This window comes from Varanus komodoensis, unplaced genomic scaffold, assembly GCF_004798865.1.
Source record: "Varanus komodoensis strain SLA01 unplaced genomic scaffold, ASM479886v1 scaffold53, whole genome shotgun sequence".
NCBI classification, from domain to species: Eukaryota; Metazoa; Chordata; class Lepidosauria; order Squamata; family Varanidae; genus Varanus; species Varanus komodoensis.
Genome location: NW_025336126.1, coordinates 2,781,509 through 2,802,959, shown reverse-complemented (window position 1 = coordinate 2,802,959; position 21,451 = coordinate 2,781,509). Strand labels below are relative to the sequence as shown.

The 21,451-nt window shown below is 40.0% G+C and overlaps 1 protein-coding gene across 1 annotated transcript; it reads left to right on the top strand.

Annotated features, from left to right (window-relative positions):
• Positions 1 to 1,475: 1,475 nt before the first annotated feature.
• On the top strand, positions 1,476 to 20,992 carry SYNGR4 (synaptogyrin 4). The gene is made up of 4 exons (XM_044447884.1): positions 1,476 to 1,571; positions 3,293 to 3,530; positions 15,949 to 16,085; positions 20,774 to 20,992. The coding sequence occupies exons 1-4, from the start codon at positions 1,476 to 1,478 to the stop codon at positions 20,990 to 20,992; spliced, it is 690 nt and encodes a 229-aa protein (XP_044303819.1).
• Positions 20,993 to 21,451: the final 459 nt, after the last annotated feature.

Here is a 21,451-nt window from a genome sequence, read left to right as displayed (position 1 = left end):
AGAATAGCAGAGTTGAAAGAGGCCAATATATAAGATACATGCATCAATAAACACATCAATTGAATAAAGTAAATCAATGTATGGTGGGAACAAGGAGTTAACAGCTGTCAAAGGCACACTACACTGAGGGAGCTGGTTATTTTATTTGCTTGCATTTGTGGTTGTCTCGTTTCTCAAAGCAGCTCAGGACTTACGTAAATGTTTGCCCTTCTCATGCTGCATTTTTAATCCTCAAAACAAATCTATGTGATTGGGTTGAATGAAGGTGACTAGCCGAGAGTCACCCAGCAGGACCTGGCTGAACAGAAACTTGAACATAATACAACTTGCTCTGAGCCTGACAGACATAACCGTGGCTGACAGAAGAGTGGCTCTCACAAAAGCAGAAAATAGGGGTGGGGGCATATTTTAACTCACATTTACTTGTGACATTTGAGATATAAATCACTTTGTTATCTGCCCCTATACTTTGGTGATATAAAAGTTTACAATCAAGTAGAAGGAAAACAGTTTTATTCTGCTTAGTCAGTGTTGAGTAAGGCAAAAAAATGTTAAGCTTTCATGCTCATAAATTGTTTCCAAATACATGAAAATAAGAAGCCAGTAAGATTCTCAAGGTATTTGTTACACAACTAAGTACATTTTGGCAGGAAATGGAAAAAGGCATACAAATCAACTTTAGCCATTGGTGCTTGTTTGGCTACAGGAGCTTCCTTATAGTGAAAGATGCTGTCCAATAATTTCTTATCATTTACTGTATTTCCCTAAAAACCTGAAGCACAACTTTTTTTAATATGACTTTGGGGTAAAGTTGTAAAAATGAAATTGCAGCCCATTACACTTTCAGAATCCAAGAATATTTCCAGGTCATCTTGGCTCTGGAGCGTATCTCAGATTAATAATTGTCCCAAAAGTACATGGCCTAAATTGTACCAAAATAATCTCATTCCAGACTAAACTATACTCAATTTAAATAATATAAGAACTATCGTACTTTCTCAGGAGGATGGCTACAAAATGCTACTAGTCCTTTTATATGCAATCAAAAGAAGGCATTTCTTCAGTTCTTTAACCAAACCATATAATTCTTGTTAAATAAAAGTATCTGACAACCACAATAACTGGGGGGTGGGGGAGTGGAGGGGGAGAAGGACAGATTCCTGGCAATTAAATTTCATTGTGTTCAATTTTACCACAAAGTACCATTATGTCATTAAGGTTGGCTATATGATTGGCATATTGCATTTTTTAATTTTAATGGCTTCATTTTTACCCTATACTATTGCACATACACATGTGCGCACAAACACACACATGTATATCTCTACACCACTTTTGAATCTTCAAATGTTGGCAGATAGGATCTTAGCAGGCTTTGTATTATATGCTTCTAATCCTCTTAATGGTTCCACATTTCCATTTCCAGCAAGCCTACAGTTCCATCTTGGTTCTGGTGAAACAAAAGCAACTACAGGATGAAGAAAGCAGTTTCAACACTGCAGGATTTCTCAGATCATGACCTAGTGCACTTCCTCATAAAACCTCAGATAATTGCCAGAACACTAGCAGGGGTAAGAACAAAAAGACAATAAAACAAAGCAATGGGTCCATCACTTTTAAATACAAGATCACATGTAGATACTGATGGGTTTGTATCAAAAAGAAAACTCTCTCCAAGTAGTTCTAAATATTACACAAATACTGTATAATTCAAAGGATGCATCCCATTACAATACGTGTCATTAGGACAGCATGAGACTCTGGAGTATTTACAAGTGGTCCTCCATTTCTGTACCAACAGTTACAACTTGCACAAACCTATGCTATCTACAAAAAGCATACAGTTGCTATTTCCAACTAAGATATAGTCCGGGGCTTTATATGCAAGGCAGGCTGGTTTTGCTGATGCCATAAGAATATGGGTTGGATTTCCTTCAATTTTCACTCATACTCCTCACTCCCTTATTTATAGTAGAACTCTCAAAAGTTATGTATATCTGGTAGTTGTGTTTCCCATGTGAATTTCATTCTGTGTAACCAATACTACTTTTAATACAATTTCTGACTGAACATTATTTATCTTTCCCATGCTATTTGGAAAAATAAAGTTTGTATTTTTACAATACTATATTAGTTTTCAAAATACTAACCAACTCTTAGGTTCTAGGCAGTATAATATGTCTTGGATTAAAAAGAAACAAATGCCTGCTCACATTTCTTAAGTTCAAGAGCTTTATTTGAATGGAAGGATTGTTTAAGGGTGTCAGCAAAATACCAATCAGCTCTGCAGAGCATCAGAGGCTATATCCTGAGTTTCTTTTTTGCTGGGTGGGATGTGGGCAATAGCCAGCCAGTGAAAACCTTGAGTACAGCCCACCATATATTCCCAAGCTCCTGAATCTCCACACATGCATGCCACACAGTTGTTTTGTGGACTGGCTGGAACACAGTTTAGCTGGGGAGGAAGATAGATAGGATTGACTCTCTCTCCACATGTACCTTCCTTCCTCCCTTTCCCAATTGTATTGCAGTGTGTCAGCCAAATAGTTGCTTGATGGACTGGCTGGAATGTAATTTAAATAGGGAGAACAATGTATGGGGACACATCCCATTTAAAATAAATTGCACCTTCCCAGCTGATTAGTACTGGTGTGGGGACAGGAAATTGAAAACTTCCCATCTGTATATTAAGATGTAAAGGGGGAGGGGGATGATTAGATTGTGTGATTATAACATATTTATTTATTCACATCCCTCTGTTTTTATTTCAAGGAAATTAAAATGGTCTACATAACTCTCCTCTCAATCTTATCCTCACAACAACAACCCTGTGAGAAAGGTTGGGCTGAGAGTCTATGACTGGCTCAATGTCACCAAATTAGCTCTATGGCTGAGTGAGAACTAGAACCCAGATCTTTTGAGTCCTAGTACCACACTTTTAACCACTATACCACACTGGTTGAAAGGGATGGAGAAGGTACCTTGTATGTGTTTAAAACTGGTCGGAAGTGGAAGGCTACATGTATTTATATATGCAACTGAATGAAAGCAGAGGTTAAGATGGCCATATCCATCCTGAGCATGCAGCCTCCAACCCACCACTTATCACTACATGTATGTTGTGAGTGGGGAAGTAGACTTCCTATTTATCATGCCATCTTAGACTTCAGGGTTTTCATTCTTGGTGAGGTTACAAAGATGGGTTCATTATAAAAATGTATTACATAGGACACATATAGTACTTCAGCATTGTTTTGCTTGACTTTTCTTTTTTTGCTTTCTCCTGTCCCAGGTTTTCTCTCTGACTATCTTTGCCTCCTTAGTGACTGAAGGGTATCAAAACCTGACAACCTCTTTCCACCTACGCTGTGTTTTGAATGATAATGGAGCAGCCTGCTGCTATGGCATCACTGTGGGGGTACTCTCCTTCCTCCAGTGCATCCTCTTTCTGGGCTTCGATGTCTATGATGCTACAGTTAATAGTCACAAGTTCAAGTATGCCATTCTTGTACTGGATGTCACCTTCTCCAGTGAGTAGCCTTCCTTACTACCAAGCCATGGGGTGGAATTTTGGTATATGTAATAAGCAGATATGTGCTTGCCTGACACTACCCAATACTTTACTGAGGCTTCTGCTTCCATTTCCTTTGCAAGAGGAAGAATATCTTGTTACCTGACTTTTTCAGGATTTTTTCCTTTGCCTTTCTTTATGTTCCATTACACTCTGCAGGGTGGTGCAGTAGCACAGAGCAACATTTAGACTTTGCATAAGGCTTCTGTAGCAAATAATGGTGGCATCTGGAAGAATATTGCATTATCCTCATTTTTTAAAAAAGCCATGAAAATGGCTGGAAAACAGAGGAAAGACTGTAGGAGGATGACAGCATTGTGTAAAGGACCCACAGACTTCTATGAGTGAGGAAGGCTAATCATGTGAGGAAAAAATGTACAATAAATGCCTCATGTCGAAAAGCCCAAAATGTGTCAGCCTCACTTGCTCTCCTATGCTTCACCTGCAGTTTTTTAGGGGTTGAAGGAGGATATTCTGTGGGGTATTCTGTTTTGCTAATTTCAGCTGCTATTGTGATAGACTGAGTATACAAACTTGCTGCCATTTTGAGTACCCTGTATCTAATCTCCCAGATTCACTTTTTCAGTTTAAAATATCTGACTACCTCCATTCACTCTTCCCTTTGCTACCCAATGGAGCTCTCTAGGATTGTCTGTAGTCTGCTACATGCTGGCCCTAAGGACATCTTAGAACCATCTGAGGTCTCCTGCAACATATTTGCTCGACACTTTCAGGAGAAAATACCTTGCACTCAGCAGGACTCCAATTTATTTATTTATTTGGTTTATATCCTGCCTTTTTCCTACAAAGGGCTCAAGGCAGTTTACATCATTCTCCTCCTCCATCTTATCCCCACAACAACAACCCTGTGAGGTAGGTTGGGCTGAGAGGCTGAGACTGGCCCAAAGTCACCCAGTCGGCTCCATGGCTGAGCGGGGACTAGAACCCGGATCGCCCAGTCCCATGCTCTTAACCACTATGCCACACTGGCTCTATTATTGCAGTGGAATCAGGTGAGATATCAAGAGCACAGCCTTGTCAAGTTTTTTTTTGGATGAGTTCCAGTTACTACAGTTCCAAGATGTTAACAAGATGTTTGGACAGTTTGTAAGATCAGATCTGTACAGGATCCTTGCCCCTCTTGGCTAATAAAAGCTAGCAGGGAGGAAGCTGCCAGCTGGGCCAGGGAAAGAAGATTAATGCCTCTTTATGTGAAGGAGTGGTCCCTTGCCACTTGAAACAAGCAGTGGTGAAACTACTCCTGAAGCAATCCTCCCTGGATCCAGTAAAGTATTTCAGAAGGATTTACTGCCATTGATTAGTACTAGAAATGGTACCAGATAGCTGAGCAATATTTAGGATCAAGGATGGGATCCACATGTAGATTGTAAATGAAGGCAACATTTCAGGGGAAACTAATCTAGTAAACAAATACAACAACTAACTATCTGAGCCTAGAAATTTTCCATATTATTAATATGACAGAAGTATAGAAAAAGGAAAAGCCCAATCTCCATATTGTTCTATATTCACTTTATCCACATATAGAAATGCTTTTACAAAGCCGTTTTCCTTCAGAAGAGAAGGTTACCCACAGATGGGTTACTCTTTCTTTTTTCTACATAGGCAGGACTATTCAAATTGCTTTAAACATTAGTTCTGTTTGGTGAGAGAGTTGTGATCTTGCCTGCTTTGAAGCCATGGGGCACTTTGTTTTTCTGTCATTTTTCTGGCATTCTACTTGAAACAGCTTTCCCCACACTTTCCTTTCCACAGATTTGTGAAATAATAACAAAGGATTTCTAACTCCCTTTCTTCCTCAGGTTTCATGGCAGCTATGTCTTTAAATGAGTCAACAGCTCTATGTGAATGGTCAAGGATTTTTTTCTTTCTCACAGGCCCTGAACAAAGTTGGAGTGACCCAAGTGAGTGAAGGAGGAAACAAGGATTTGTGACAGATATAGTTTCATCCATGGGCTCAATGTTAGTCCCAGATGTAGAGGAAATAGTTTTTCTGGTGCATTGAAAAAAATAGTTGCCTTCTGCTGCTGCTGTGTTTCCAGAATATGGGGTTAATTCTTGAGACAAAACAAGTCAAGATTTCCTTTCCCAAAAGAGGAGAGACAGATCCTAGACCTAGAGACCATTTAGCATAAGAGACATGCTGGGTCAGACCAAAGGCAGAATTTAGTGCAGCATTCTGCTTGCACTGTGGCCATTTAGATGCCTATGGGAGGCCCACATACTAGACATGAGAGCAGCAGTACATTTTTATTTGTGTTGATTCTAGAGGTAAAATATAATCATCATGGTTACTAGTCATTGGTAGCATTATCTTCCAGGAGCCATTATTACCTCTTGTGGGAATAAATTCCATAATTTCACAATGCTCTGTCTGAAGAAGAACTCTATTTTATCTATTCTGAATCTCTCACTATTTGGTTGGTTTCATGGAATGAATTTGGATTCTGATATTTTGACCAGGGCTGGGGCTTCCATTAAAGAAAATGAGGAGGTACAGTGCAGGCATGCTGGATTGAGCCTGCTTCCACCATTCTACTGTCCCAAGCATCGCCTTTGCACTATGCTTGTAATAGTGCTTGGAATTGTGGTGAACTGTGGTGTTGCTAAACGCTTCTTGAGAAAGTATTCTCTCTGCTTCAAGCTCACTTCTCATTTCTTTTAAAAGATGTAAGCTACAAGGGCAGGAATCAGTCCAGAAATCCTAAAAGCCCTGTTAATTTTCCCCTCCCCCTTTTTCATAGTGCTGGTCCATGTGGGGAGCCAGAGGCAGAAGCAGCAGCACAGATGAACTTGTTCCCTTTCACTGCTCTTTTGTAAACAGTGTAACAATTTTCATTTTAATTTTGTTTTCTAGTTCCCTGACCCATCCCTACAGTTTAGAAAGGATAAGCTAGGAAGAAAACTGCAGGAGTCATAAAAAGGTTTTTTCAAGGCCATTTTCCTGCAAGGAACCCAAGATGACCTACATAATACCACATTCCTCTTCATTTTATCCTCACAACTCTATGAAGTAGGTTTGGCTGAGAGTTAGTGACTGCCTGAAAGTCATTCAGTGAGGTTCATGGGTGAGTGGGGACTAGAACCTAGATCTCCCAAGTCCTTGTCCAACACCCTAACTGCTACACTATACTGGCTGTTGGTGTTTTAATTTCCCTTCTTTTTAGTCCCCCATTCCTTTCTCCTAGTAATGTGGTTACATCTTTCCCATGGTATGTCTGTTTCTCTAAGATGGAAAAATCCCAGAAGTTCTGTTTTGCATATACTACACAGTGGCAATTCAGAATTAATGCTAAAGAATCTTTCCCTCTGCACTGGAAGCTGTGAAACTCAAATTTTTCAAAGAGGCTGAAACATCCAAACATTCACTGAGAACTCACCCTGTAGTTAATGCAATCTTATACATATCTACTTAGAAGTATATTTAATTGGGCATGTTCATGTCATACTAACCCACACTGGCAATAAGATGACCAGGCTCACTGTAGGTTGTGGGACCCATTCTCCCCGCATTAGCCTTTCCATGCAACCCAGGAGACCTCTGGTCACTTGGTCCTTTTAGAGATATCCTCCCCTGCAGCTGCAACCATGAGCTTCTGTAGGCTTATCATGGTTTTCTTCTTATCACCTTCTTTAAGATAGTTAAAGCTGGCTGTCAAGACCCATTTAGGCAGCTACAGATAGTGCCCCAACCACACTTTGGAGGGGCTGCGCATGGTTGCCAAGCATAATTTTATCCCCCTTATTTGCAAACAAAAACAACTCTGCACTTGTGCAACTGCAGATATTTGCAAAAATTAGAGGGGACAAAAGGGTAGTTTAAAAAGGTCTGGCAACCCTGGGCAGCCCCTCCAAAGTTCTGCTTGGTACTTCGCACTTGCATTTCAATTAGACAGTGGTTTTCAGCCATCTAGATGAAGCACCAGAGAGGAGAGGGAAGGAAGCTAGAGTGCTATTTGGATATGGTATAAGCTAGTGGCTTCAGCCTCCTCCCCTTCCAGCATCCCCCTTTAGCTGTCCTCAAGATCAATTTCCAGCCTTGAAGAAGCAGTCAGCATGGTTCTTTCTGCACCAGCTGCAACAGTGGTGGGGCAGGGGCTCCACGTTCAGACGCCCAGCTTCAAGTTTGCAGGATCTCAGAACTGAGGCTCCAATCTTAGAGGTCTCAGATAATATCAATATCAGGAGACCATAGGATTGCACCCTAACATTATCATGCCATTTGCCTTGTAGGCATTCTCTGAGCAAGACTCCTTTAGAGTCAGAATATGAATACATAATAAATATGCAAGGAGAAATAATGAAGTACTGTCTTTTGCAGTACTTATAGACAAATATGAGGGGAGAATGTATCCTAAATTTTGGCATTTATAAATTAAAAAATCTGAACCTGTTTTTTACAGAAGCACTGAAACAGGAGAGTTTAGACATACTGCAGAGTATATCAACTGTAAAAGACATGAGTCCTACAGAAAATTGGGAGCAGTGAAGTATTTGCTTTGCTGACTGACATCACAGATAATAGGAAAGTGGCATGGGAGTACTTAATGGATTGTCATCCACAAATTGCCGCAATAGGACCTGTGTGCCATGGGCTAAACTTGCTTCTTAATTAAATCATGAAACCTGCCAAAAGATCTATAGGTGAGAAAAGAAGCTCTACAACATGTTAAAGCCACTCATGTTGTAGTTGCAGTCTTCAAAAAGAAGGAAGGAGGAAAAAAGGCAAGGATAAAATGGTGGCGTTGAAGCTCTGCAATAAAACTAGATGGGAAAGAGAAGTGATTTCTTTTGAAAGTTTACCAGAATACCAAAGAAGTTTTTCAACAAACAGTACTAACTGATGATTTAAAGCATCCAGAAATGTAAGGAATTCTACAGGATGTCTGATGAGGAAGGATGTCTTCTGGATTCAGCTGCAGAACTCCCTGAAAATTCTAAAACCATTATCTTCTGCAGTCATTGCAGCTGAATCAGACAGTGCAATTTTGTCAGAAATTCCTTTATAGCCAAGATAAAAACAGCTGTTTTTGAGAATCAAGGTGTATCTTCACTTTTACAAATTCAGAAGTAAAATGAAAAAATAATTAAGAAATAAGAATTTTGTTACCATCAAATTTATGTGGATGCAAATCTGCTGAATCCACGATTTAAAAGTAGAAATGTAAGTGGTGATAGCACTGCTGCTGTATTAAACTGGATTGAAAAACAAGAGGCACACTTTAGGACTTTATGTTGGAAAGCTACTTTCTAAAGTTGCAGAACATCTTTGGATTTGGTACAGGAATGCAGTATGTGCCTCTGCCAGACATGCCTCCTGCAGCATAGTGACAAGGCCTGTGCACAACACAGTCCCTTCTCTTGCTTCCTTCACTTTCCTTTATCTTCTGCAGCATGTAAAATAATGTTTGGAAATAAACCAAATCAAGAAATACATCGACATGTGCAAGGGTAGAGAAGCTTTGTTTCAGTCTGGGCAAACCATTTTTTTTAGAAGTTCATGATAAAAAGATGAAGAAGTAAAAGTAGAAACAATGGATAGCAATCATTCAGATTTTTAAAAAAATTCTGAGTCTTGATTCAACCCCAGATCCACCTTTTTCTCCATTTTTTAATGGAAATGAGTACTTTGTCTGCTTGACACTGTGGAAAGGAGGACTAGAGGAAACATAGTTTTCTTTGTTTCACTAATATTTTTTCTTCTTTTTTATTTTTCATCTTGTTCCCTGCTCCTCACAAAGTAGTAAAACCAAAGAGGTTCTTTATAGTTTAAGTACTGCTTACAGTTCAGGACATAAACAAAGAAAATAAAAATTTGAAAAAGTACATTCAGTTTGTAGTTATTGTTTGAATAAGCTGTATTTTAATGCACCAAATATAATTTTATGCCAAACCAAATTATACATAATACATTACATGTTCCTAAATTGCATAATGATCTTCAATCTATAAGGAATGCTAATATTGCTTATTTTTCTTTAGATTTCTGTCCCTGCCCAAAAAAGGAAAAAAATGTATCGCTATCCTGCTCTATATATAATTTTCTTCACCTGAAATGTTTTAATGAGTGCACTGCTCAACAGCACAAGATAATCCACATGGGATTTCCACTAGGTTATCAGAGCTCAAATGAAAGATCCCTCCTGTTAAAGACATCTGCCTGTATATACATCAGTCTTTATATAGGTGAATATACAATTTAGTTCTTTGTGGTCTCTGTGCATCACTCATATAGATTTGCATCTGCATGGAATCTTTTATTGAGAATATTTACTAGCTAAGAGCATTTTGGCAGGAACCCCTCCCCTACTCCAGCATCCATTATAAAAGGGAAGAGTTCTCACCCATTCTCTCAGTTCTTCAACTGCCTTCAGTACCTAGGGAAGTTCTCTTTTCTCTGTCTCTCTAGTGAGCTGCTTGAGTGTTTTCTCCCCCTAAAACTTTTCCCTTAAATACTATCTTTTTTTTCTATAGACCTGCTCTTTCTTCACCTTTGTGGACTTTTTTTCTATTTACCATTAAACAAACCATTTTCCCCTTGTCCTTACCTTCAAAAACAAAAACATCTGCTTCATTGACCTTCATCTATTCCGTCTTTTGTATTCCTCTTGTCTATAATTCTCCTTGTCTTCTTGATGGCAGTGAAGGCTCCCTTCCACAAAGTGCAGATCCAACTGCCCCCAACAGATGGGCACTCCCCTTGCCTCCTGTGTCTTATTTATGTATTTACCGCTTTTGTACACCATTCTCAGCTATCAAAGCTCTCACAACAGTTTACAACAAAACACATAGGAATATAACAGTAAAACAATTTAGAATACATACAGTTATGCAGCAAATACAATAATATAGAATCAATAAAAATAAATCTATCCACAGAGGCTCTTCCACCCTTTCCCATCCACATCTTATATTTACGACTACCACCACAGAATCCACAAGAAATGCAGTGGCATTCTTACTATAATTAAATAAAATAAAACTAAATAAACAACAAAGGGCATTAATCTAGGGCTCAACTGTTTGTGTTTATGTTGGTCCAGTGTACTCGCAAAGCTTTCCTCCTGAACCACGTCCTGTACCTCATCAATTTTCTTTCTTTCAGCTTTCTTCAGTGTCCAGCTTTCACATCCATATATAGTGATAACAGTAGGCATAGTCCTGCAAAATAACTTTCCTAACCTTTTTCTCAATTACTCCTTATCAGTTTTTTGGGCCATATAGCTATCATAGTTGCCTTTCTTGTTTTTTTCATTATGCTGATCACTTAGTAATGCAGTTTACTACAACATCACTTCTTTACTGGAGTCTCTTCATTTCCAAGAGGCACCATTATAGCAGTGAAAGAAATGTAAATACTTTAATATATCTATATAACAGATGACAAGAGTCCTGTCTGAAACTCTAGAGTTGCCACCAGTCAGACCAGGGATGGAGCAACATGAAGATGTCATGCACCCTCCCCTGAACATTTGGTACAGCCTACACTATCAGGAAAAACAAAAAATAATCTGTTTGCTGCTGAATTTTGGTTATGAACCAGATCAGAGGGTTAGAACTGAGAAATTTGTCACTGCTGATCCTCTGTAGCAGTGTTCTGCCTAAATTCAGCAGAAAACTGATTTAAAACAAAAACGGGTAGTAGTGTTTTGTTTTGTTTTCCTGTCACCAATGAATTTCAACAGCACAGCAGCAGGAATTTGACCTTTGGAAGACCTGGGGAGGGGTAAGTGTGCTTAAAACCCCCAGAAGTTGTCAATTACCAGTGTAGACAATGCTGAGCTAGTTGGACTAATGGCTTTAGTGTATATTTAGGATAGCTTTCTATGTTCCTATGAACCACCAAATAGTGGAGGAGGGTCTTTTTATTCATTTCTCCAATATACCAGGCGACAGGGAAGGATACCATTCCCCTGTTAAAATGGCAAACTAAATATTAATGCTGTCATATGAGAGGTTCCATGGAAATGGCTGCAAAATTATTTTTTATTTCAGGCCTTCCTTTAAGATCTTTTGCTTGTAATAGAACTCAAAGAAACTATTCTGCTGGTGGGTACAGACTGTCTCCTTTATACTGACTGGGTATTGTATTGTCTTATTGTTCCTCTCCCTGTTGCTTCATCTCTTGAGACTTCCCTAAGCTAGAGGGCTCACAAAAGACAAGAGAGAACACATGGAGAAAGACAAGGAAACAATGAGGAAATACCAATTCCACACAAAAGGTTGTCATTTCCACATGCTGTCTCACTCCTAGCTGTCAGGATTTATTTGACAAGCATGATCACAGCAAAGGAGTGTTTCAAGCAAGAGCAATGAGTTGGCATTATATATCTATGTGAAACATTTTTTTCCAAGCCCTGGCATTTGCCAGTGTATCAGTTCACAATGCAATTCCAGTTTGGCAAAATTAAATGTCACTCAGACATCTCATCTGGTTTCATGCCTCCATCTGCACTGCCTGTCAAGGATTCCCTCTTCTGTCAAATTAAGCCATTGAGCATATTGTCTTCCTACCCACTACCCTCACGTATTAATCAAAGGGTTATTCATTTTAAGCCTGCTGTTTCTCCCAGTGTGCCTTCTTTTTCAGTAACAGTGCCTACCACCAGTGTCACTGAACACTGATACCGGTCAGGCCAGTTGAGCATTATTACTATTACAGCATTTTTATCCCATCCTTGTTCCATGGAGTTTATGGTACCAGTTTCAGTCTCTCCCTTTTATCCTCACAGCAACCCAATGTGTTGCACAACATTGAGAGAGTATGACTTGCCCAGGGTTTTGTGGCTGAGCAGGGATTTGAACTTTGGTCTTCTTGGTTTAAATCCAACATTCTTTCTGCACCACCATAGTTGCCCTTATACCTGCTCCCCGTTTTGCTCATCCATTCCTGTATCTTTGACTCTGTAAATGTGTCTAGGGATATCCATTCATGTAGCTGCATTTCTGAGGAAAGTGATGAATCCTCTGGTTTGCTATCCTGTGCATTAGTGAAATATGTGTGAATTCACGGAAACAGAAAGGTAGCATAGTTAAAGCACTTCAGAAGGGAAATAGGGTTTACTCTGCAAACATAAAATCCAGGGAGAAACTGAAGTCAAATATTTAGCAGGTTGTCCAGCAGTCATGGAAGGCACTATCAATGATGGTTCTGATGTCAAAATAGTTGGAATGAATGTATTGTGTACAGGAGGAGGATGTAGCCTTCCGTTTTCAATAAACTAAGTCGAACTTGGTGGTCATTGAGTCATCTCAAAGGAGAGCACATCACCAACACTCTGACACCAAGGGACTCCACCTGAACATTCTTGGGAGGCATATATATGCCTCAACAGTTCTAGGACTAAAAGTATTGAATTACCTGGGTACCATGGAAAGGTTCCAGGCACCAGGTAGACTGGAACTAAGGTGATAACTGGTGCAGTGGCCCTGATGAGACATGCCTGTCTTCCACCTGTCTGGTCTGATGCAGGAGGTCCATTCCCATATTGAGGACCTGCCCTTTGATGGAGATGGGCTCTTTAAGAAGGACAAGTGGATAAATTCAACATATAAAAAATGGACCATGGCAAAGATGGGGGTTTTCCAATACTCCCTTGCAGGACCACATAAATAATTTGGGCAGGTGTCCTCTGCTTTTCCTTATCCCCAGGCAGGCAGAATGCAGCACCAACCACCAGTGCCATTCCATAGGCAGAAAGACAATATTCAGTTCTGCCAGGGACAAAGGCACCCTGATAGGGACAGGAACAGAAGGCAATGGCTGAACTCGCTGGCCCTTTGCCTTTCTTCCCACCTATTTCTTTTCATATTAAGGACCATCTCTCTCCCCACTTGCCTGTGTGGCAGGCGATTATATCAGACACTTGAGTGCTGCGGATCATCTAGAGATTTTACAGGATCAAGTCTGACACCCTCCCACCCATTTTGTACCATGCATGTAACATCCCCCTCTCCAATACTGATGGAGACTCACTGTCCTCTACTGAAGGCAATTAAGTGGATCACCACTCTGTCTGCTCACCATGGGTTCTTCTCACACTATTCTACAGTATTGAAGCAGGATGGAGGGCCTTGGCCAATCCTAGATTTGGGTGACCTTAATTGTTTATTTCACTTTAAAGGTTCCAGATGGTTATTCTGCAAGGCATTTCTTCATGTACTTTAATGGGGGACGGTTTTGCACCTATCAGCCTTAAAGATGCGTACTTTGACATTTTGATAGCACTGTCCTACAGACATTTCTCCATTTTCACGTTGGAAGAGAGATGTTCCAATTTTCAGTTTTACTCTTTGAACTTTCAACTGCGCCAAGGGTCTTTACAAAATGCATGTCCATGGTGTGCCCACTTATGTTTACAGGGGTCCAGGTATACTTGTACCTCGATGGCTGGTTGTTGATGGCTCCAACCAAATCAGAATTGCTTGAGGGAGACCACATAACATGTGTTCTGTTAGATAGACTGGGTCTCTACCTAAATGTCCAAAAGTCTGTTCTCCCCTTTCCAGTCTATTCTCTTCATTGGAGCATGCATATTCTACCACAATGACAGCATATCTCCTGAAACCCAGAGCAGCAGCATTGGTTGAGATGCCTCCAGACTCCTTCAGTATGTAGTATTGGTCCTCCAGATTCAACGGCTTCTTAAGTGGCCACTGTTTTGGTAGTTCCCTCAGCCAGGCTCCAGATGTGGTCACTTCAGTTGTGGTTTGTCCACACCTTCAAGCTCAGTCATTCACGAAAGCAGCTCCTGATGCCTACTACAGTCCGAACCCAGTCTGTCAATCGTTCCAAGGGAATGCCATTGCTCAGTCCCAAGCCATCCTTTATAGTCATGATGGATGCCTCCCTGTTTTGATGGGTAGCCCACTATGGCTAACTACAGACACAAGGAATGTGGAACAAGTCAGAAACTTGCAGGCACTTAAACCATCTCAGGCTGCTTGCAGTGAAGCCTCTAGCAGCATTCCAAGTTTCTGCCAGGACACCATGTGCAAACCACCATGGACAATACAACAGTGGTGTTCTATATCAGCAAACAGGGAAGCACCAGATTGATTCTGCTAGCACAGAATCTGGGACTGGTGTATTACAGATGCATCACCTTGACTCACTGTTCACATTGCCAGGACTGAGAACAGTCTAGCAGACTCTCTCAGCAGAAGCCTTGACATTCACAAGTGGCAGAGGGACCCAAAGATTCTCTATGAAATTTTAAGGACTTGGGGGATTCCATCTGTAGATTTCTTTGCCACTCAGGACAATGCAGTCTGCAACAGCTTCTATTCTCAGACAGGACTCTGAGAGATGCACTTCTGCTATCCTGCATGCATACTCACCTCTCCATACAGGACCAAAGTCCATCCTAGAAGCAGACCTGAAATCAGCAACCAGGAAATTGAATGTAGTAAAGTGGAATGCTTTCCCCCTGTTCACTGACATACAAGGATTCAGTCCCAAGAGCTGCACAATTGAACAGGTCCTCCTCTACCTGGTCATGCAGCTTCAGTACAGATTAAAAGCATCATCTGTTAGAGTTCACCTAGTTACCATGTCCTCCTTCCATGATACAATCCATGGCGCATCAATTTTCCCCCATCTGATTAGACATTTCCTGAAGGGGCTAAAGAACACTCTCCTGCCTACTTGATCACTGACACCATCTTAGAGCTTGTCAGTTGTCCTATAAGCTCTAACAAAGAACCTGTTGAGTCCCTGATGACAACCAATCTTCATCTTCTGTCATGGAAGGTGGCATTTTGGTGGTGATTACCAAATTTGGATCAGGAAACTCATGTGTGGAAGATTCAGTTCTCCCCTCCCACTTTCTGCATCTATATTTAACTTCAAAAATTAACAACGGGAAATTCTGCTCATACCCACATCTTGACCAACTTGAGCTTTAGATACTACAAACTAGATATGGGAACTGGGAAGTGCAAGATCCCAGATGAGCCAAATATGATTTATATCTGTCTTTAAAACTGAGCTTGAGTTTAAAAACAAAACATTTACAAAGTCTGTTCCTCAAATAAAAGTAAATTGCAATGCATTTTACTAAAGTACCCTGTATAACAGCCTGTGATCATTTGGGAGTACATTTTCAGTCAGATCTGTCAAGTATTTCTATATCCAACATTTCTCAGGTCTAATTATATTGCTATCTTTTTCAGCCAATATGTCAAGATAAAACTAATGATTCTTAGAGCAAGGCAGAGGGGTGGAGAACAGTGGCTACCAAGTATTACTTTCTCCTGATAGTTCAACAAATATCTCAAGTGGTTCATGCAGAATCTAGCTTCATCTGTGTCTTCAAATATTTTTATCATGTGCTAACCTCTTCTTTTCTCTTCAGTTGTATGGACATGCCTGTGGTTTGTTGGGTTCTGTTTCCTAGCCAATCAGTGGAACCGGTCAACTCACTCCTACCTGCTGGGAAGTAGTGCAGCACGAGCTAGTATCACCTTTGCCCTCCTTTCCATTCCATGCTGGGTGAGTCAGTCAAGTAGTCCCCTTTTTATTTCAGAGCAGGGAGAACCCCTACTGTGTTAGAGTACATCCTTACAGTGTTAATAGGTGTAAAGAAAACCCCATTTTAGCAAAGTCAAAATTGACCCCTTCCAGGAAGTAGGTGGCACATACCCTAGTTATTAAAGCAGATGGGGGCCAAATGGGGGTGATCCCAGAAGGCACAGTATTTTTACTTCTACAGAGTGGCTGGTCTCTTTTTTATTAAATGTCATATAAGAAGCATAATCCTCTTTAGCATGTACAGGTAGACTAAAGCTGAGCTACAACAAACTAGCACCTTATTGCCTCATTGCACAATTTAGAGTTTGTGCAATTGCAGTGGCTGCTAAATCTACTCACGGTAGCAAAATGGATTTTCACATTAGTTATAGAGAATAAGTGACAAAAAGAGTAGCTCAGGAAGTTTTATTATTGGTCCTATATCAGTTGTTAGTAACGTCTACGTTTTTGGGAAGCAGGGAACAGACAAGTGAGATTAGCAGTCTATTGACTAAAATAGTAAATGGAAGAAACAAGATGCTTCTCTCAAATCAGGCAAATAGACTGCTAACCAAATTAATTCATGAAAAGTCCAGAAGCACCAAAAAATTAGAATTATGTAGGTCAGCAAATCCCTGGTCATTGCCACGTACATCTTATCTAGGGCAATATAAAGAAGTCATCTCCTCCTGACCCACCTTCCCTCAATATTTTGGTTAAAAATAGAGGTACATGAGCAATTGCTGCTGCCACTCAATTCCATTGCTAAGCCTAGCTAGAGCAGCTGATGAGTTGTACCAATACAAACAGTGCCACCATTAAAATAAATAGCTTTTGCAGCTGGTAATCCTGGAGGTGCATTCGTCTTTTCCCTTTGGTGTAATAGAGGTTATGCACGGGTTCCAGATTGTTTATAGGAGGCAGTTCCAAAGATGTATTCCAGCCTCCCCTGTAATGGCACAGAGGGTACAGAGGTAGACCTCTCAAACCATGTGAAATGGCAGATCATTCATACTAATAGGCCAAGGGTTTGTTTGGGTTTTTTTTAAGGTCCGTTGCTTAATGTAGAGCAAAAAGTAGGTGCTGGGTCTAGAAATTTTGCTCTTGATTAGTCTAGAGGATTAGAAGTAGTATCACAGTCTACTCTGCTTCCCAAAAGGCAATATATGCATATTGCTACATGGTCAAAATTTTGATGAGCATAGACAATTTTATGTCACCTGACTTATTACTAGTGTTATTTATTTTCTATACCATCTAATAGCCAAAGCTTCTGGGTGATTTACTAGAGAAAAGAGCCCTCTCATTCCTTTCCTGTGAATATCAGAAATTTCCAGATTTATATTTAGGGGCTCAGAAAACCACACTATAAGCTTATTCCTGGTAGAGTTTACAAATGGGTGCTTAGTAGTGACACAAACAGAAAACAAGAAAAATCGTGCCTGCTTGTATTACAGTCTTAAGGCCACAATATATTCCCACTAATTTCAATGGCTGAGAAAACTACCTCAGGACTGAGCTTTTTTGAAACCTGTTTATTCCTTACTCCTTGTGGGACTGGGTGACTCACACTTCCCGTCAACAAGCTGTAGAATTAATCAGAAGAAGTCTTCACATAGAAACAGTTGCAGCAGGCCTTCATCTACAAGCTGGCACAGAATGAACCCAAGCAATTCAGGACTCAGTCCAGCCCACGGCTGAATTGTGTTAGATCGGGATGGCTGAGCAGATAACGAAAATTTTAGCTCCAGCAGGAACCATTGGTAACATCCAACCTGACCTCCTGTCAAGCACAGGGCAACTGAATTCCCTCAGCTTAGAATAGCAGTTCACTAAGTAGAATTTGCAGCAAGTACACCTTTGACTATAATCTTATTTTACAACTGCAGTGGGAAACTGGAAGATTTGCTGTCAGTTTCACTCAGTTATGAGGAAAGGTGATCACAAATACAGACGATTTAAGAACAGTTACAAAAAATGGAAAATGGAACCAGTCTTTTGATCCTCAGGCTTAGTACATTGGAAATATATGCTTTCATTTTAAATATTATTTGGATTCCAAGAATAAATGCATGTGCATTCATGAAAAAAACAGCACAACATTTCTCTTACTAACAAACACATTACTTACAAAGCCCTATTATAATATAATGTACTGTATGTTTTGGTATTCTGACACATCTTCCGTTCCCCTTCATTTACCTTTCTCTTCTGCCCAGCTTTCAGCTCCCTCAGCATTTATCCACACGTCCCCACCAACTTCCTTCATCTCCCAAATCCAATTAGCCAGTTCTTCAAATAAGTAAGAGCACTGCTGAATCAAAACAAAGATGACATCTGGTCCAGTATCCTGTTTCTTACAGTGGCCAATCAGATACCTATGGAAAGTGTGCAAGGATAATGGCCACTCTTGCTGTTGTTCTCTAGCAACTTAGAGGGATGGTACCTCTGATCTTGAAGGTAGCCAATGACAGCCTTATCCTCCATGAATTTGTGTAATACCGTTTTAAAGTCATCTAAGTTTCTGGCCGTTACAACTTATTGTGACACTGGATTAATGTATGCATTATAGGAAGATGTACAGTTAATTCATGCAGCAAATGGAGAATTTCCATTAAATATAGGGCTATCTCAACATTATGCAAAGATTCCATCAAACTGGGGCTGCTCATTTGTTTAAAACCTCTTGACAACCCATATTCAAGGCAGGACATAGGTTATTGCTGAAACATGGGTTGTGTTGTGAACTCAACTGCACTAACAATAATTTGTGAACCACAAACAATCCATAAAGAATTTATTGTTGGACTGTGAATTAATAGTTGGGGTTAATGAACCATGATTTATTACTGTGGCTGGCTTCACACAGCACAGCTCATGGTTCAACAACAATGCACATTCAACCACAAATATGGATTGTGTTGTGTGAACCATCTATATAATCTTCCCTATCCAGTGTCTTATCGACAGTATCTAAGAACTGTACAGAAGTAGCACATCAGGACTTACCTTTGCAGAAGCCATTTTAATTTCTCGTCAATATTTTTTTTCTTGGAAATGCTTGATAATTTTAACTTGAATAGTACTTTCTGCTAATTTACTTAGAACAGATGCTATGCTTGCTAGCATGTAACTTCTGGGATCCTCCTATTAGGATCTTTAAGAAGCAAAAATCACAAACTGAGATGTCATACCTGGGGCACATCCTGAAAAGGCACATTCCCTGGGGAAGACAATCATGCTAGGGAAAGTTGAAGGCAGAAGAAAGGAAAGACCAAATATGAGACAGGTTGCATTAGGGAAGTCACAGACTTGAATCTGGAAGAGCTGAGCCTGGCTATCATAGATAGGACATTTTGGAGGGCTTTCATTCATATGTCACCATAAGTCAGAGACAACTTAACAGTACACAACAACAAACTATTGGGATCTTCCTCAGCCCAGAGGCATATCCTTAGCATGAGCGGTATTAGTTTATTGCTTAAGGAATAGGTCCCTTCTAAGAGCTCACTTCCTTCTGAACTGACTGTCCCTCACCTCCCTCTCCCTCAGTGTTTAATATTTATGAAAGTATGTAAAATATACTGGATCACAATTCTAATATACTCTGTACATCATCCTCACCCAACAGTATAAAGCAACTAATGAAAATGAACCATGTTTATCTTGCATACTCTATCTATAGCAACAACATTTTCCTGTTGGGTACAAACCTATTGCAATGCCTATAAGCCTCCAAACTCAGACACACAGTCATCCTATGCAGAGCGGGAAGAGTGCCAAAAGTGATCTTCGTGTACCAAGTCTTCCTGGACTCTTTTTTACCAAATAGATTTTTTTCAAAACCCATTTAGCTAGACAGGCTTCAGGGTAACTCACCTTCTGGCCTTTCTAGTCTCCTTCCCTCTCCACTCACTGAAATGCCCCCTTTGCCCTTTCTCTAAGGTGCTCCCAACCTTGCAGAGCAGCCAACACAGTTCTTTCCATACCAGAAAGGAAGATAGAGGTTTAGAGCTCTAATTCCCAGCCCCAAGGCTGAAGCATGGTCTTCATCCTTGAAGCTGGAAATCTGAAATATCCTATGCTCTCCCCAGATGCTGTCTAGGGACCATAGGATTGTTCCTAAGAAATGCACATTTAATTGTCCAACAATGATGAAAATACAAATATCGCTAAACTTAATTTCAAATACAAAAATATTTTTTTCATCTTATGCAGCCATACTACTCAGTGAGAATGCACTTCTTGAGTTTAAAAAACAACCAACTTCTTCAGTAAGCTTACAAAATTAAAGTATTTTATCACACTTATTTTCATTTATGTTTCTGACAGAAACTGTTTTTGTTACAAAAAGCAGCAACATTTCTGGAAGAATTTGTTGGTTATCAAACGCTTTGATTAACCACAGTACTCATCAGTTTCAAGACACCCTTACTAGTTATTTTGGAAAGGTCAGTTGTAATATACCTAAAATTAGACCTCAAGTCCATACACGAGTTTAATTTTAACCCATGTCTTCCAGAGTAAAGCCAGTATTCTTACAATTGGCCTATACTTGCTCAGTATGGTTTTTTTCCTTGTTTTTTTCCATCAATTTATATTGGCGTAGAAGTCAACTATTTTCACAGCTGAATACATGTATCTGACCTGCCACTTCTTCTTTCCCACAGGTGTACCTAGCCTATCTGGCTGTGAAAAACCTGTGGGCTGAGCCACCTATTCCTTACAAGCGGACACTAGATGAAGGATCTGTTGCCTTAACCACCCTTTCTTCATCCACCACCACCTCCCTTCCCAACAATATGGGGTATCCTGAGAATGTGGGTGCAGCCTCCTACTCATCTACACCTATACCTCATCGGCTGACATTAATGAATACTGATGACTAGGCAATTATTTAATTCTGCAAAAATTAAAGAGGTGGAGAAAGAACATTAACTAACCCAAACATTTATCTTTTATTTGGAAATGTAGTTTTACTAAAGTAGAACAAGATGAAGGTAGAGGGACAAAGAATAGTAATGCAACAAGGGATACTTGATATGCTAAATAGTATGAAGTAGCTTTACAAAATCAGTGGATATTCAGCTACTTTCTGCTCCACTTGTTTAGGAATTGGACTATATTCTGGAAGCTTCATCCAGCCCTTTTAAACCAGGATATCCCCACAATGCAGCTTCTAGTTTAGGAACTACACTATTCTGGCATCTGGCAATATTTTAGAACACCCTCACTCTTTTTCTCCTAAAAGGCAAATAACTTGATAGCTGGGGAGAAAGGAAGAGAGAACATGCACATGCAGCTGCCATAGTACTGTGCTGTTTTCTCAACTGAATCTGCAGTGTGTG